General features: G+C 45.2%; 6 protein-coding genes and 1 non-coding gene across 7 annotated transcripts; 3 read left to right on the forward strand and 4 right to left on the reverse strand.

The window, feature by feature from the left end:
* Window positions 1–61: 61 nt before the first annotated feature.
* On the forward strand, window positions 62–7,781 carry I203_103405 (uncharacterized protein; the record flags this gene model as incomplete). The annotated part of the gene is made up of 27 exons (XM_065517308.1): window positions 62–69; window positions 121–295; window positions 354–702; window positions 756–1,387; window positions 1,446–1,594; window positions 1,649–1,799; window positions 1,857–2,111; window positions 2,168–2,866; window positions 2,931–3,158; window positions 3,227–3,484; window positions 3,536–3,812; window positions 3,870–3,989; window positions 4,053–4,231; window positions 4,290–4,489; window positions 4,584–4,802; window positions 4,874–5,023; window positions 5,079–5,224; window positions 5,287–5,456; window positions 5,524–5,730; window positions 5,794–5,971; window positions 6,038–6,141; window positions 6,206–6,379; window positions 6,442–6,567; window positions 6,633–6,890; window positions 7,036–7,282; window positions 7,349–7,380; window positions 7,440–7,781. 27 exons carry the CDS (start codon window positions 62–64, stop codon window positions 7,779–7,781), a joined length of 6,033 nt encoding a protein of 2,010 aa, XP_065374126.1.
* Window positions 7,782–9,310: 1,529 nt separating this feature from the next.
* I203_103406 (uncharacterized protein) lies at window positions 9,311–9,574 on the reverse strand (the record flags this gene model as incomplete). Its single annotated transcript, XM_019149383.2, has 1 exon — window positions 9,311–9,574. One exon carries the CDS (start codon window positions 9,572–9,574, stop codon window positions 9,311–9,313), a length of 264 nt encoding a protein of 87 aa, XP_019001408.2.
* Window positions 9,575–10,277: 703 nt separating this feature from the next.
* I203_103407 (uncharacterized protein) lies at window positions 10,278–10,640 on the reverse strand (the record flags this gene model as incomplete). The annotated part of the gene is made up of 1 exon (XM_065517309.1): window positions 10,278–10,640. One exon carries the CDS (start codon window positions 10,638–10,640, stop codon window positions 10,278–10,280), a length of 363 nt encoding a protein of 120 aa, XP_065374127.1.
* A 457-nt stretch (window positions 10,641–11,097) lies between these two features.
* On the reverse strand, window positions 11,098–11,544 carry I203_103408 (uncharacterized protein; the record flags this gene model as incomplete). Its single annotated transcript, XM_019149384.1, has 1 exon — window positions 11,098–11,544. The coding sequence occupies one exon, from the start codon at window positions 11,542–11,544 to the stop codon at window positions 11,098–11,100; it is 447 nt and encodes a 148-aa protein (XP_019001409.1).
* Window positions 11,545–13,139: 1,595 nt separating this feature from the next.
* Window positions 13,140–14,269, forward strand: I203_103409 (uncharacterized protein; the record flags this gene model as incomplete). The annotated part of the gene is made up of 4 exons (XM_065517310.1): window positions 13,140–13,287; window positions 13,350–13,633; window positions 13,693–13,909; window positions 14,031–14,269. 4 exons carry the CDS (start codon window positions 13,140–13,142, stop codon window positions 14,267–14,269), a joined length of 888 nt encoding a protein of 295 aa, XP_065374128.1.
* Window positions 14,270–15,095: 826 nt separating this feature from the next.
* Window positions 15,096–17,001, forward strand: I203_103410 (uncharacterized protein; the record flags this gene model as incomplete). The annotated part of the gene is made up of 5 exons (XM_019149386.1): window positions 15,096–15,281; window positions 15,403–16,115; window positions 16,176–16,389; window positions 16,467–16,763; window positions 16,831–17,001. The coding sequence occupies 5 exons, from the start codon at window positions 15,096–15,098 to the stop codon at window positions 16,999–17,001; spliced, it is 1,581 nt and encodes a 526-aa protein (XP_019001411.1).
* A 263-nt stretch (window positions 17,002–17,264) lies between these two features.
* I203_103411 lies at window positions 17,265–17,379 on the reverse strand. Its single transcript, XR_002021905.2, has one exon. It is a non-coding gene; the product is annotated as a 5S ribosomal RNA (ribosomal RNA).
* Window positions 17,380–17,805: the final 426 nt, after the last annotated feature.

Below are 17,805 nucleotides of genomic sequence, written 5' to 3' on the forward strand. Positions count from 1 at the left end.
CTACAGTTGAGGTAGACAGATAGTCGCATAACAACATCAGAATCGGCACAGAGCAGGCAAGATGGACTGGTAAGTATTCCGAATCAATGCCAAGTGTCATGACTGACCAGTCCCGTATAGCCTAGACGAGCCGTTGCATCTTCGAATCCTTACTTCCCTCGCGTCAAGTTACGCTCAAGACGCCAAGACCACGGAGGATGAGAACTCCATTTCAGTATTGTTGGATGGGCTGCCAAACAATACTCTCAGCGCGAATGATGTGGAGGAATTGATACCTCATGATGAAGACGATTGGGTGAGTTGTCGATTGCTGCCACAGCCTTCGTGATGTCCAAGCTGAATGCAGACAACAGACCGAATTCGAAATCAACCATGCCATCTCCTACGCCCATTACGTTTCCTCCCTTCCCCTCACATCCCCTCATCTCGGCGAATCATTATCGAGATTGAATGCATTGCTTTTCGGTCTTCTTCGCCATGCCAACCCCTCTCCGAGTGGAGACAACAGTCCATCATCATCTTATAAAAGCTTGGAGGCTGGTGGTCTCGGATCCAATAGTCAAGCTCAACTTTGCGAAGGATTGCTCAAAGCGCTCTTGTGGGTGGCATGGGGTAAAGCAAAACTCAGAGAAGATATCGGAGGAGTGCTAGAGGATTTTGTAGAGAAGATTGAAGGATTGATGAGTGGATCTACTGGAATAAGTAAGCTGTCCCTGGAAGAAGATGCCATACTTAGCTGACACAAAGATGTGCAGCATTCCCGCTAGTACTTCTTCACTCCTTGCATTCGGTCATCTCACGTTGCCCTTTACCTCCTTTCCCTACAAGGACCATCGCGTCGATAGTAAAATCTCTCTTATCGATTGCTTCGCCTGGTAATCTGATCAAATTGGTTCATCAACCCACTTCGGCCGCTTCGACCCCTCATATTCGTATGCCACCTACCACTCCATTCACTGCGCCTCATCCGATCACTCCCAGTGGAGTAGTTATGGAAGTCACCGAGATCATGAATGTCCTCCTGTCAACTCCTTTACTCCCTTACCCCAACGTAGGAGAATATCAGAATGCTTTCGCACACCAATCAGGAGCGTATCATCATCCTTTCTCTCCTATATACGGTCAAGAAGGTAACGAACATATATTGAAGAAGCAGACTAAACAGTTGGTCGATAATGCTTTGGTGATGGATGATATCAAGAGATTATCAACAGATGAAAAGGATCATGCTGTATTAGATCAAGCTACGAAGATGGCGTTGAGATGGTGGACCGACCTTGTGGGAGGATCTTCGATCGTGGAGGAGTTTCCATATTCGAGAAGAGGTAGCTTGTTAAGTATTGGAGGTCAACCCGATGAAGAAGTAGAATTGATGGTATCGGTATTGGTGAGCTTGACGAGTGTTTTCCACTTGTCGCCCGAAGCTGACAACTTACACCTCTTAGTACCTCTTGAACAACCTATCTTTGCACCATTCTGAACCAGATTCTACCCACTTAGCTAGATTGAAATTGCTCCTATCGGAAGACTCATCAGTTGTTGATCCGAGAGTTCTGGAAGCTGTATTCATCTGCACCTCGATTCAGGTCAGAAAGTAAGTTTGTCGTCTTCATGATCATGATGTATGCTGCTAACAGATCATTTGCAGTGATCGGTCCCTTGGGACAGCTATGACTCATCATATCCGACGACTTCTGCTCAGTCCCATTCCCGCTTTCGAGGGTGAAATGGGTGGTTCAGCCAGCTCGGTCCCACCGGCTGTGGTGGCAGCGTCAAAATGCTTGGCTATCTGTATTGAGGTGAGCTGAAGATCCTCTTTATCAGCAGATGCCCTGAGCTCATGATGCAATTTCTAGATGTCTGCCAACGATGATCTCACTTCGTCCACTTTATACTCCTTACTCAATACGCTTAGTCATAGCACAAGTGTCCCAGGTGGTATGTCAATCCGGTCCACCCCGCTGCATTACCATTTCAAGGGCGAAACAGATGCTTCTACTGTGAAGACAAACGCGACAAGCAACAGAGCCACAGAAGAGCAAAGAAGATTGGTCGCTGTAACCGCTGTTGAGGTAGTCTCTCGATTAGCATTAGAAATAGGCAAAGAAGATGTAAGTTTCGCTAATGATCGTTCCCGACGTTCGCAATGAAGCTGACTGCAGCACAGATCATTCACCTCAGTATCTCAATGCTGATACAGCGACTTCGAGGCGTGGATCTCACTACAGAATCGACTATCGTTACAAATCTTGTGCCATTGGCTCTTGCAGCTCCGAACGGAGACCTTGTGGAAGTCTACCGAGCATTCTCTCAGATTTCTCGATCGTCCCACCCTGAAGATCCCCGTAATTCCTCTAACGCCGTTCTTGCTGCTCAAACTACATTGGCTAAAGGTCTCAGTAATCGGTTGGACTGTGCGGATGGATATCTGGTTGAATTACTTATCTTGTTTGCGGACAAAGGCACCCAGACTCAGATGGTAGCTATGGCCTCTCACGGATACGATTCAAGGGATAAAGATGCTGTGGCTCAACTTAAACAAGAAGGTATTAAGAGAGTAGGAGACATGAAAGCTTGGCTTGCGGCTTTGCTCATCCCGATCGCCACATTACTATCGCATAAATCCTATCACCCTGATAGAAGTGCTACTCCGGAACTAATCGCTCATTTTAGGAATCTGTGGTTCCTCTGTGTGGTCTTTGGCCTGAGTGGACCAGAGGGCCAGAAACGTCTATCGGAACATGAGACCAACGCTTTGAGGACTATAGCAGTCAAAACTCCCGCTTTGGTATTGGAAAGCTCGAACGACTTTGTAGCTAGTGACTTGGCTTACAACTCCATCCTAAGGAAGGATTATGCTGCCTCGGTAAGCTTGTTTTCTACCCATTCCGTACGAATAGCAAGTATGAGCTGACATGGCTTAATGATAGATCCAACAATCACAACGCGCTGCGCTCACACAGTATCTACCTCATCAGAGGCATTCATACGATATCCGAAATATGACTACACCTCAAACTACCCTGTTGATGGCGATCTCAGATCTTGAAGAGGCTAGAACGATGAGATATCGACCGTCGGTGTTGCTTCAGTATTTCTGCAATGAGTCAATCAACGAAAGTCCTCTGATTGGTAGTCTGGACGCTATCGCTCAAAAGGTTAGTCAGCTGCTGTTCTGCAGTCTCGTTTACTCTGTGTACAAGCTGATATTGTGAATTCCAAACAGATCACTTCGTCGTTCATGAAACAGGTGTATCTCCAAGTCGTCACTCATTCATTACCGCCGATCGTGGCTGATGAAGTGTGCAAAATCCTTGTCGCTTGTACACATCGGATGCGCAAAGTTCGAGAAATTGCTCTCAACTATGCACGACAGTTACTCGAAACCTTCTCCGCATTGTTGTGCGATCGAAAAGTTGTGTTCACTCTGTTGGAGATCTTGACCTTGATGAGAAGGAGTTGCGAGCTGCAATATACTGATGAAGTAAGTCTCAATTTTTTCAAGCCAGTAGCAGAAGCTGACGGATGCTCGTAGTATTCACCGGTATACAATTTCACCTCAGATAAGATGGATCTCACTTTACATCTGACCGATGATTATGCGGTACGAAATGAAATCACCAGTCAACTGCATTCAGTCACAAAACATTGGTTGACGGTCGCGATATCGCGAGCACCCATCGAGGTTCAGTCCACCCTTCAATCGTACCTGAACGAATCAAGAGATGTACTTCTAATCGATAGTGTGGAAATGGGAGCTGGATTGGCATTACATTTCTCCAAGACTATCTCGAGATTGGATAGGCAAGAAAGTAAGCCCTCATTCAAGCTGCCCAAGATGATATTTGCTGATGAAGCGTTATAAATAGCTATTATGCCCAATATCGGAGGATGGCCATCAGACTCTTCGAATCTGGTTGCTAGTCAATTCGCTTCAAAGAATTACTTCAATGGAGAATTAAGCGGTGCGAGATTGATCCTTTCTCATGGTATGTTTGTTTTTCGAGGGATCTGTCAAGGGTAATACAGAGCTAAAATGAGGTGATCCGCAGGCTTGAGCAATCTACAAGAAGGTTCACCTGCAAATTCATCGCCTGCCGAATTATTGGCATTCAAATCCCAACTGGCTCAGGCAACATCGAACATCCGGACGAAGAACAAACCATTCAACATTCCTGAGATAAGACGGATCTTGCTTAGAGCAGTCTCGGCGTTGATAGCTTCACCAAAGGTAAGTCTTCGGACCCTTGTCTAGATCGTGCAGCAAAGCTGATGAATTGGTTATATAGATGGACAGAGATATCTTACACTATCTTGTTGAGCTACCAATGGCGGCTTTCACCCCTCTGGCTATAGCTGCTGGCGTAGACGCCTGGACGTGGCTGCTGAGACAAAGACCTGAGGCTGAAGTTGCGATTATTGGCGCAATCACCGGCGGCTGGCTGCAGACTATTAGACAGCGAAAAGGTCTTTTCTCGACATCTATGAAGTACGTGATCATGCCTATCAATAAAATTTTCGGTGGCATTCCTTATGGCAGATAGGAATGTGATGAGCTATGGCTGACCTTCACTTGTGCGCAGTTATCAAGATCCATTCGAACAGCCTGTCGAATATGCTCCATCCGACAAGAAGATCTTAGATCTGGAATTGGCCAAAGCAAGAAAACTCCTTCGACCACATCTGCTCTTAGTACAAGTGTTATCGAGTCAATTTCAAGCTATCAAATATCGTGAAAGAGGTATAATGGTGTGTCTGATCAGGTTGATGATGAGAAGTTTGAAGGCTCATAAGCAAATGAGGTGAGTTGACAGCTCTGATCAACGAATTGCTCCTTTGACGGGTAGCTGATTTGGCTATGGTGCACCGATAGTACTCATTCGTTGGCGAGAGAAGTCAGGTTCTCGTTACTGTTATTTGGGTTTCAAATGCTAGCTAGCAGCAGGATGGAAGCTCTTCTCGAGCTTAGATTCAGAGATAGATTGTTCCATGCTGCTTTCTCCTGGTTCGCTTTCAGACCTCAGTAAGTCTCGTTTTACCATGATCTAAATGTGCATTGCTTGACTATGCTTCGATAGATGGTCATTTGGAAGCGATAGGATACAAGTGGGAGCGGAGATCAAGCTGCTTCAAGATCTATTGCAGATAGTCCAGGAAGATAAGATAAGAGGGGACCATTCGACTTCATCATTATCTGACAGAGCCCCTGCGTTCTTAATCAGAGGTAAGCTGTCATTAACTCCTCGAGCGATCAGGAGATAGCTCATACGCTTTGCGGTCTGCTAGGGTCCGCATCCATGCACGAATACGAATCGCATCATCGAGATAGGGTGAAACTGCTACAATTGCTCATCGAAAATGAGATCTCCAGATTGAGTGTATGGTGTAACCCTTTGAATGAGAATGGAAGACCCAATGCCCCGCCAGCTGGAGCATTGGAAAGGTCAATCACTGGTGTAAGTATTCAGCTCCAGTCGATCGCATTCCCGCACTGTAAAGCTGAGTATCTTTTTCGATATCTAGGACGAGTGGACGCGATTGGTTGGTAAAGGGTGGAAGGTTAATCCAGCTATGGCTATCCACATGGGCGAACGATTCAAGAACGCGCCCGTTCAGGCTGAGATCAGTCGATTGGTCAAATCTGATCCAAAGAGCGTGATTGATGTTCCAGAAGCACTCCATTTCTTACTTGGTGACAGGTTGGAAAACAACGCTAAAGCTGCACTCAAGGTAAGTCAGCTATCATTAGGTCTTCGAGTCCTACGCGCGAGCTGATTTCTTGTTTGCCTATAGTGGTTACCTGTCTGGTCGGCTGTTCCTCCCGTAACTGCCATAGTATATTTCCAACCTCGTTATGGTAATCACCCATTGATATTACAATATGCCATGAGGGTGTTAGAACAACACCCAGTGGAGTTGACTTTCTTCTTCGTACCTCAGGTGGTACAAGCTCTGAGGGCAGATGCCTTAGGTAGGTTGACTCACAGTTTTTGTCTACTGTAATTACCGACGGAGCAATCGGCTGATAGCTCTATAGGCTACGTTGAACGATTCATATTCGAAACTTCCAAAATATCTCAATTATTCTGCCATCAGATTATCTGGAATATGAAGGCTAATACATATAGGGATGATGATGCTGTACGTTTCAGCCTTATGATCACCAAAGTTGATTCTCTCAAGCTGATAAGATTGGTGTTCACAGTCACAACCGGATCCTATGAAACCTCTGCTGGATAGGATGATTGATATGATCGTGGCTGGATTATCAGGAAAAGCTAAAGGGTTCTACGATCTTGAATTTACCTTCTTCGACGCTGTAACTTCCATCTCGGGTAAACTGAAACCTTATATCAAGAAATCCAAACCTGAGAAAAAGGTATGTAGCTTGCCTCCATGTAGAGCATTTCAAAGCCGAAGCTGATGGCCGATGTGATATAGGCTAAAATCGATGAAGAAATGGCTTTGATTAACCTTTCAGTTGGAGTGTATTTACCTAGTAATCCGGATGGTGTGGTGATCGACTTGGATAGAAAGTCGGGCAGACCTTTACAGAGTCATGCCAAGGTGAGACTACCTGATCTCTTTCAGTATCTCCTGATGCGGAATCGTATACTAAGTAACGTATGTAGGCACCATTCATGGCAACTTTCAAGGTGCAGAAGGAACGTATCGACTTACCGTCCGATTCCAACATTGAGATTTCAGACGAAACGAGATTGGTCAAGACCAAGTTCGATGTGTGGCAATCTGCGATCTTCAAAGTCGGAGATGACTGTCGACAGGACGTCCTGGCCTTACAGATCATAGCGATGTTCAAGAATGTTTTTACATCAATTGGATTGACTTTGTACCTCTTCCCTTATAGAGTTACTGCTACCGCCCCTGGAGTGAGTGATCCACTTCATTCCCTAGTCTAAGCTGCATCTGCATTACAATCTTACGTTTGTCATTGCCATTATCCTCCATGTCGACGGCTCTATGCCTTGTATTATCTTGGAATAGGTGCTGATAATGAATTTCATCATCATCTAGTGCGGTGTCATCGACGTAGTACCCAATGCGACCTCTCGAGACGAAATGGGTCGAGCGAAGATCAACGATCTTTTCTCATATTTTGTCGATAAGTATGGTGGAGTCGATACTGTCTCTTTCCAGAAAGCCAGACTCAATTTCATCCAGTCTATGGCTGCCTACTCTGTCGCATGTTACATACTGCAGATCAAAGATCGACATAATGGTAATATTATGATTGATGGAGAGGGACACATAGTGCATATCGGTAAGTCAGCTATACGTTGTATTTCGTTCTGTGCGAATCGCGCTAACAGACCTGTGATAATGGTAGATTTCGGTTTCTTGTTCGATATTGGACCAGGAGTAAGTTCAGCTTTCCGCTCTCAGTCCCTCTAACACAAGCTGACTGACTTCGCTTGTAGGGAATCAAATTCGAGCCATCATCGTTCAAACTTAACCATGAGATGGTAGCTCTCATGGGCGGAAGAGATTCCCAGGGTTACAAGATGTTCACTGAATTAACTGTCAAAGCATTCCTCGCCATCCGTCCTCACGCGGATCAACTGGTCGATGCTGTTCATCTTATGTTAGGAACCGCATTACCCTCATTCAAAGGTGAAGGCACGATAACGAGATTGAAGAATCGATTCCAACTTCAGTTGAGCGAAAGACAAGCCGCAGATTATATGATGGGCGTGGTGGAGAACGCGAGGGAGAATATGCGATCGAATGTGTATGATGGGTTCCAAAAGATACAAAAGTGAGTAAATAATTAGAAGATTATGGTGTTGTCTGAAAATGGGCTAAACTGAATTTGCGATCGTGCTACAGTGGTATTCCATATTGATCGAAATTATGGATTTTGATATAGGAGAAATTGCGAGGAAAACTGATGAATTAAGATTCACATAAGCCCGCTTGTTGTACTTGTATGTTATACTAAATACGAGACATGAACAGCTTCCGTTTATCCTGGAAAGCCTGATACATTAAATGCATTGTATCATCGTGGATCTAACTTATCCATTAACTGCCCAGAAAACAATGCGTTCAAAGCGACTTTAATCCCAATATAATCTCAGCCTGCATGACTACCGCAGCACAGGGCGCATTCGACGGTAGCACCACTCATAGTTGAACGGCATCTGCCCGGTCTTCGGTGTCTGTGGAGGTCTCGTCTTGACCCATTATGTCCGTAGTGACGTGTGTCTGGTACGATGCGGAGACAAGGGAGTGAGCATATCATGTTTATAAGGACAATCGGGCTCCAAATAGACTCGACCGCAGATCACTCACGTAGTACTGGAGCTAGGTGACACTGTAGAGGTGGAATAATAGATGACAATGAGGCGTTTTGAAGACTCCAGTAGGATCAATACCTTTTAAATACAACTCTTGTGCGCCTCACTCATAGTGCGTGGGAGTAAAATACAGCATATGAATTTAATCTAAGTCATTCAGCTGTGAATGACGTGATGATCAAGCATAGTACCTTTGATCGAAGCAGAGACTAAACCTGCTTTATCATCGCAGATACATACCCCTCACACCCGCATCATACCTCACATGAATGGATCAAAAACCATTGTCCGTTGCGTAAGCATTGAAACTCTTTTGCGGACAAGCTTGTCATTCCCGAGAACGCTTGCAAGTTGAAACTGTCATGACATCCTTGCCGGCAATTCAAATAGTGTACCGCTTAAAGTACACGACGAGGTTTTGTGGCCCTCGCGCTGCGAGGGCTATGGTCATATGAGACTTCGATAAAGTATCAAATCACTAGAAATGTACAATAGATAAAGTGCCACGCACAATGTACATCGCTTGCTTGGCTAGGTATGTCATCAATCCTACCGAAAGGTAAATCGCAGAATTTGAGTTCAACTAGCTGGCGCCATCTTTTCGGGGTATCACAAGCAGCGGGCCAATTGTATATATGAGACCGTCAAGCCTTTTGTTGTTGATAAATAGTTTCCAATCGATGCCGTCTCTAGTGGCAAAACTGAAGGAGACTGCACATCTCAAAAACAAACATCGTGTTGTGGCAGTCCTTGACAACAGCAGTGCCAACTAGATCTCATTGTCAATGCAAGTCGTTGCATTCAAAGACTCTTGTAAGAGGTATTGAGCAATGGACACTAAACGAGTTATATGCATATACCATCCATAGAATAAACAGTGGTCCAAAAGCAAAGGTTGCCCAGCCAGGTCTGGATACAGTACTGTAAATCTCAAAACACAGTACGACTGTTTGCGACCATCTGATCTGACTTGAACGTCCGGCAGAGCCATACTAATCACAGACCCCTCCAAAGACACATCCGGTCACACCGGCAGCAGCACCTCCGATGACCAAACAGCCAGCGACCTTCCATTTGGCCTCACAAGAACAGTCATCCCAGCAGCTGCTGCTATCGCCTTGCGAAGTGTTATCGGTACCGGCTGCACCATCACCAGTAGTGCCACCTTGGGTGTAAGATGGCGCCTCTTGGGAAGTGTATGCCGTGTCGCCACTAAAAGTAGAGGCGTTATCGGCAGTAGTGTTTTTGTCGCTCATTGTGTTTTATTGAAGGTGTACTATGATTCTGATGGAGAGAACATCAGCTAGCTGAGACTAGATAAGTTTTGGTGATTGTCAAGTCAAGCCCACGAAAGTAGTGATACTGCAAAGTAGTGACTGACTCACTAGTTTGATGAAGGCTTGAGAGTCGGATGAATGATCAGATGAAGACTGATAGAATTTGATGGTTGATGAACAGGACGAAATGATCCCAATCTCAGCCTTTATATACCTTTTCCTACCGGATGCAGGCCTGGAGACAAGGGCCTCAATCCAAAACGTCAAAGTGCACATCCGTAGGACTTGCATGATGTAAGTGCAGACGCAAACTTCCATTGAGGCATAAAGGTAGAAAGCTTCATTGCTCGACCGATGTATCATCAACCTTTGTTTGCATCTACATTCATCAAAAAAGATTGCATGATGAAACACAGGCATTGCCGAAGAATTGACTTTCCTTTAATAGCCTCTTATTCTTCTTCCCTTTCTCTCGCTCATGAAGCCTTCTGGTCTCCTTTATATCATAACCAGAATGAATAGAGGGTAGGAGCTAAGATTATGTAGTTCTTATTCGTATACGATCCGTGCTTTCACGATTGCAGACGTTTCTGTGGATATAGCGAATGGTACGTCAATGCATGGTTGCAAAAGCCTGGTCGGTCATACTTGGGGCTATGAGGGTGACATGAATGCAATATGACTAGTCACAGTACAGTAAGCACCCTACTACTCCTCCTATAGTCAGAGCAGCCACCGAGCAGCCACAGGAGCCCACTACGATTAGCGAACCATTCCTAACCACGCAATCTGAGCCATGGTCCATACAAGTCGTTAGAGCACCTCTTGAGCTACCAGGAGCTGCTTGGGAGCTACGAGATCCACCGGGTGCAGCGGTACTCGAACCATTCTCTCCTGGTCGAGCAGGGCTACTGTTATTCGCAGCGCTAGTACCTTGATTCGAAATGGCCTCTTGGGAGGGTGCAGCGAATGAAGGTCGGTCGTGAGATGTGTATTGCGAAGTGTTCATGTCAGAAAGAGGTATGTCGTTAGTCTGATTACTCATCTTGAATATGCTTTGCAACGAGAGATGTGTGTCTGTCGGATAGGTCATACGTATTCATGAAGTGGTTCGATGCTCGTTAATGTGCAATTTCGAATTTGAGATCGATTTATATGAGTATCTGCATGGGCATGGTGGATCCTTCTGTCATTCTATTGATGAGAAAATATTGTCTTGGTAAGATCAGAACGGAAGAGAAAGATGATACTGCATGACGTTTGATTTGGAATATATGCTGTAAGATAGCACAAAGGAGGAATCGATGGAGATCCTCGTGTCGATTCATGATTTAAAGTACTGTGTTCAAGAAGAGTGTAAAGGCATGAGTATTATCGTATCTACCTTGACTTGAAGAATAAGACATATTCCAATACACTACAAAAGTGCGTGCGGTAGGGTACAGTAGATATACGCATGTATGCTGGATATTTCTATCAATTTTATTGCTCACGCTGATCATTTAGAAGGGAGGACATCCATTACAGCAAGCAGACGCCGCTGCTATACCACCAAAAACCAGTCCAGCCCCACAAGCGAACGTGACGGTATAACACACACATTTGGAAATGTCGTCTGAGTGGGCTTGGCAGCAGGATTGACCAGTTGTTCGTGCCGTGAACCTGGGTAGGTCGATATGGGATTGACCGGCACCTACATTCACGACAGTAGTCGCCTCGGAAAGGGAACGTTCAAGTTGGCGAATGTGTCGGGGTGCATTGGTCAAATTGGACTGATCAGTCGTATTTTGACTTTGATTATCAAGTGTAGTATGAGATCGTTCGCCACTTGCTGTAGACGTTGCGGACAGTTGTTGTGAATCTTGGCGGGCATATTGAGGTGGATTCGTGGAAGTATATGGTTCGCTTATGATTTCCACTAGAGGGATATTCGCATCCGAATGACTCATCTTGTGTGGAAGATCTCAACAAACTGTATGATCCAGACCAGTCCAATATGGATAGTGACAAATTCAGCTAGATCAATGAGCAGAGGGTCACTCAGCAAATATCTCTTGTCCCATCGACTCATACCGTCTGACATCGATTTCAAAAGTGGATGAAAGGAGGAGATCATATTTCAAACTTCCCTAGTAACGAGACGATTGTCCTTTTGGGCAATTCTATTGAAAGGATACACTTTGTCTTCACAAGAAGTTACACATGGAATAGTTAGCTTGCAAGTGATTTGCCACTTTGACCCCTTCGATCACGCTCGCGAATCCACACAGCTCAACCCGACGATGGATTGTACTTATCATTTCGGCACTAGATATGTCTGCAGTCACGAGTGTTTGTCATTGCACTTTCACAATGATGCATACCTCTAAACTGCTCGTTAAGCTACCGCATCACAGAAGACAGCACTTGCTTACGCAAAACTAAACAGTCTGTACTTGGAACACAGTATCAAGGGGGACATGAGCTGAGACCAACAGTCGCCCCTGCGGCTATACCCTCAATGATAGGGCAGCCAACCATCGACATGAGTATTATAGATTTATTTCTAGAGCAGGAGTCCTTAGTGTCCTTCATACATGTCGAACTTCTCGTCTCGACCCCTCTGTAGACCAATTAATATGCAATTGACCGGCACCTTGAGGTGTGTAGGACGCCTGCTCATGAGATGGGCATTGCGAGGTAGTACTTGCTCGTGAGAGAGATGGGAGATCGATAGAGGTATTACTCATTGTGTCTGTTCGTCGGCAATGCTTTTCCATTTGCAATGAAAACCTCACCGTCCAGAATATATCACCAATAAGTTGATTGGCTTAACGGATGACTATTTTTTGGAGAACGATTGAGGAATTTTGAAATTTTTATATACTGGTTAGAGCTACATCGAAAGTACGAGTGATAGATCATTTACGAAAAGTAGCTAGGAGTTAAACTTGTCCCACCCCTTGGGCGATTTCTATGGGCAGTGGGCGATCTGGTCCTTCGCAAGGGAAGTCTTCTTAGCGCGCTTTCGATTTGCTCTCCTGGTGATTGCAAATTGATCCTTATCTGCAAGACAGTATATCGCCTCAAACTGACCGGATTGCCACGCAGAAGGGACCATAGAGGAAGACTAAACAGGTTTGCGGTTTGAGGTGACTTGGTCATGATGTTCGATGAAAGGCCTAGACCGCAGCGGTCAATGATATCGTCTTGTGACACCGTGGATGCAGCGATAGGGGTTATGCCGTACTTGACCAAGGAAGTCTTCTCTTGTTGTTAGCGTATCCATCCACTCAATAATTCATTGCATAGTTGGTGCTGGAGCCACAATAGACACAATGGTCAATACGGCCGAATCTGGTTGGTACCATTACGTCATACCGGTTACAACCCAAGCCGAGATGTCCGAGCTCAGTCGACAACACAGCATCAACGACGAACGTGCATAGACGGACGATGACCCATGTATGGATATATATATACCTTGGACATATCGCTGCCAGAGTGGTATCATCACACCATAGCCCCTGGCATCAGCACCAACTTGCTCCCAGACAGTATCAGTATGGTATCACTCAACTTGTTCCGTCGACGACAGGTCAAATCGTCTGTCCTCGACGTTCCCCTCGAGAAGTATGATCAGGGTACGGGATTACCAGCAATCATCAACATAGGTCATGTAGATTATAAGCCACTCGTCAGCTTACAAGAGAGTGAGCTATATGATCGTACTGAGGCTCGAGGAGTGCTCCACTCACCTAATAGTTTTCAATAGCTAGAGACCACTTGACCTTCTTGTCTGCCTTATCATCACTTCGTGACTCTTTACCTTCCTCCGATGATACCGCATTCTCCTCTTTATGTAAAGAATCGGCAAAGGCGTATACAAACTGGGCTCAACATACTCTCATATCGCGATCATTTACTGCGAGCGACTTGCCCAGTCTGGAGATATTGATGGCATGGCATTCGCACTTGCTCAATCCGACGATATACGACCAAGAGATTGCTGGGGCGTATAGAGCTTTGGAAGGGGTTGATTTCCCACTAAGTGAAATTGCAAGTCTGATAAGCAGGAGGGATGATACAGTGAATCAAGCTGATCGTTGACATCGTAGGCTAAGGCTATTCGCCAGAACACCTTACCCTCTTTCCGTCTCATCACCTCGGATGAGGAATCATCGCTCAAGAAGACGGGTTGGTCCTATGAGGAGATAGGAATGGCTATTGGTAGACAGGCAAAGTTCGTGGGTCATATGAAGAGGATCGGATGGTTAGATGAGAAGTATTGGGATAAAGGGTTGAGCAAATTGCAGTTCTCAATCGTGCTTTATCGTAAGTCCTTTCGCTCTTAAGCGATGTCATCAATTCAACAAGATCTCTTCGATCCATCTTCGCTCTGAATTTGAATTAGAACTATCACACAATTTGCTGACTGACCCTTGGGCGTTTGCAGACGCATGGCTAGACCTGATGCAATCGACCGAATGCAAGTACTTCCTCGTACCTCGCTTAGATATCGACCTAGCATGGCATACCCACCAACTCCATCATGGTCGGTACAAAGCCGATACGATAATGGTACTGGGCAAGCTGTTGAATCATAATGATGCAGCTGGAGATGAGAAAACTGGCAATGGGATGGAAGTGACTAGGAAGTTGTGGAAGAAGAGATTCGGCTGGGAATATCAATAAGAATGTTAGAACAATTTGTATTAGAGAGAAGAGATATTCAGATTTTGTAATCCCAAGAGATCAGATGTTGTATATAAGCTAAGAGTGAACTGGGATTCATTGTTGTAAATTTCGAAGCATCTGTAAATTATGGCTCAAAAGCGGTTCCATGTATAAATCACAAGTTTTGTCACCAAACATTTCATGCATAGGGCATAGGGCATTAGAGCGGTCCACTTGCATGTCAGATCCATTCTTCTTCTCCTCCTCCTTCTTCTTCTTCCTCTGCTTGTATGGTGCTGAATTCTGTTGACCTTCGCACCTGTGGCTAATCTTACCTACGTACGAGAGGATCGTGTTCCCGTGCCTAGCTAGATGCAACGATATAAACCCAATCGTACCAAACTGCGAAAGAGGTGGGAATGAATTTTGAATGTTCCTGTTGCTGTACGTTCCCACAACTCTAAACTCAATCGACATGACGTGCATTCCCAGACTTTTCCATATGAAACCGCCTGTCTCTCAATCAGCGTATCAGCAAAGCGATCAATCCCACATGATGACATATCATCAACCTCACGACCTTCTACGCCCTTGATGAGGTATTAGAGTATAGTCTCAGTCTATATCGCAATTTCGCTCGGGCGTTTCGACAACGCAATTCAAATCTAAATTCGATAGGATCCATCGATAATCATATATCAGAGTATAGATCCCTGACCTGAAGATATGGGGGATCTTTGGAGCTCGTGAAGATGACAAGTGATGCACCAATATCAACCACATCTCATCCTTGTTCAACATATCGAAGTAAAGCCCCAAGAAAGAAAGCCTAAGCCTAGGAAACATGGCTTCAAGCGGTCCTGATTCCTCCCAAACTGGGGATTCAACACTATCGGGAAGGGATACCCCATCTTCTGAGGGAACGCACAGTAGAAGAGCGTCGATCAGATCAGCGATAGGCGCTATACAGAAGTTCAAACAGAGCTGGATTAGTATAATGGTACTAAAAGGCGGGATCAGTCTGGGTCAGGTGAGTGCTTGCTTGGTCTTCCTTCCTCCCTTTCTCCCTAGTCTAGTGTCGGGTAACGACTACATATGTTTGCTCATAGAGCTCAGTATGTTCAGGGATACTAATAATGATGTATCTTTAGGTGATAGCCTTGATCACACTCTTGATACTCGCATCGACACTACCTTCTCCTCTATATCCTGATCAGAGACAGTCTACTCCTTCGGAAGCCTGTCCTCGTCCTCAGTATTTTCAGGCATGGATGGGTGTGCAGATAGGAAGACTGGTGATTTGCTGGTTGAATAGCGTTTGGATATGTGTACGTCGCAGAAGAGCAGAAGATCGTGCAGGAGATGTGGAAGACAGCCAGAGACAAAATGTTGAACCTACTTGGAGAACTCAAGTGACTGATCGAGCAATCGATAGACCCTCTCAAACAGGGACGGCGCACTACACCCTTCAAAGACACTCCACTCCTTGTTCTTCTACAAGCACCCCCTTCCAGACTCCACTTTCTCACCACCCTCATCGGGATGAAAGCCCGGAGACCATATACATTTCGACGTACACTTCTACTCCGAGTTTGTTCAATCCTTCTCCTCCCGAAGAGAACACACGAAGCAAAGCTAGTGGGACGACGCACCCTCCCGACGATTCAGATACTTCACCACGCATGGAAGTACTATTAGTTGATAGGATGAATACCCATAATCCCGACAACGAGAATCGAATTCATCATGGAGACAACAATAATATCAGAGCAGCTAGATCCTTAGTTAACAGTCCTGAGACGATATACGAAGGACTTGATCAGGCACGTAGCTTGGGAAGATATATGGATAGTATAGCTCCTAAGTAAGCCAATTCACTTCGGCTCGTCATGTTTCTTCAACTGATTGTTGTATCTGATTTCAGACTATCGAGCTTCCTAGGCCTACTTTCATTCATCTTGTTCATACTCAGTAACATCCTACTCTTCAAACCTCTCCCTTCGGACGACATGTCATGTTACAATGCCTCACCCATGTTATGGTGGGGAGTGATGACAGTCACGGGTGTAGGGTGGGTCTTGTTAGCTCAGATGATTTTCGTCATCGTAATAGTGGGTATAGGAGGTACAGTTCTAATGGTATGTCGCTTTATCCTCACATCATTACACCGTCAAAGAGGTGATTAATTCCTGAGCTTTTTTCTATAAATGTATAGGCAATCTTACGAAATTTCGGTATTACCCTCGCATCTTCCTCAACCCGATCGCCATCCAATCGCAACCCCCAACCTGGACCACTCACACTGATAGAACTCAATTCGTTGCAATACGTCTGTTATCTCCCTACTTCCGACATCGACATACAGAAAGAATCTTTACCTCATCCACCGATATATTTGAAAGCAGATCAAATCACCTGTGCGATCTGTCAAGAGAACTTCGTACCTCCCCAACAAGGTAGAGAGGCATTAGCTGAGTGGTTGAGGGTGTTGGGTTGTGGTCATGTATACCATGTGAGTTCAATCTCACCCGAACCCATCCTTGTAAACATGTTGGCTGATACAATATTTGGGACAAAAGGCGAAATGCATAGATGAATGGTTGTTGAGAGGAGCTGCTAGCTGTCCGTTCTGTAATAGGTCGGTGAGAGATATGATCTCATCTAGTGATGGCAATCACGCAAGTGGAGTAGAATCGAGGACGAGGAGGACAAGTGTTCTAGGGAGATGGATGAGGAAAAAAAGTAGATGAGATTGATTATTGTCATTTTCGATCGGGTAGTCTGAAAAATCATTTGATGACATGTTGTAAAATACGAGAGATACAAATTACCAAACGGGGATGTAAATATCCTTCAGAACCAAAATATACGAATAGCCCAGATTTTCTTGATATCATCATTGATGATGACTTGCATTCCACTCTTTGATCGAGTCGTAACGCCAGCAGTAGCGATGGAGAATCCAGTTAACCGACCACAAGCAGCAGCCCTTTTGGCTGTTTGGCAAAGCAAAAACTACAGCACCCGGGATTCCCAAATGGTCCCCCACCTTGGTACTAACCGAGCGATACCTGACTTAATTGCGCAGAGCTAACGGCATGCGATGTTTCACAGGTTCTATGGCCGTAGATGGAAGAACGGCGCCATGCGTACTGATCATATCCTGTCCCGCATTTATCAAACGAGAATGAGCGAGCAGGAAAACGGACAATTCCCGTGCAATTCTACTGAAATACAATCATCGCATATGTCATTTACGATGTTGAATCCATCGGTGATTAGCTTTTTAGCAGAGATGTGTTGACATCGCTCTATCTGCATCTGTGATGGGTGGTGAGTCACCATCTCTTGATCGAATCATTTGCTTTTCTTTTTGGCGCCAGCGGGAAAACGCCCCACTCCTCAACGCTTCGATTCGACTTGCGGGTCGGGTCTCATGTACTGTCGTCATACTGTATCCCTGCCATCAGCACCTGCTTAGAGGGCGTTCGGCAGATTTGTGTTTTATTCTGACCGGAATAGATCCACTAGAATGCAATTTTTCAAAAAAAAAT

The sequence above is a fragment of the Kwoniella mangroviensis genome (assembly GCF_000507465.2).
Source record: "Kwoniella mangroviensis CBS 8507 chromosome 1 map unlocalized Ctg01, whole genome shotgun sequence".
Classification (NCBI taxonomy): domain Eukaryota; kingdom Fungi; phylum Basidiomycota; class Tremellomycetes; order Tremellales; family Cryptococcaceae; genus Kwoniella; species Kwoniella mangrovensis.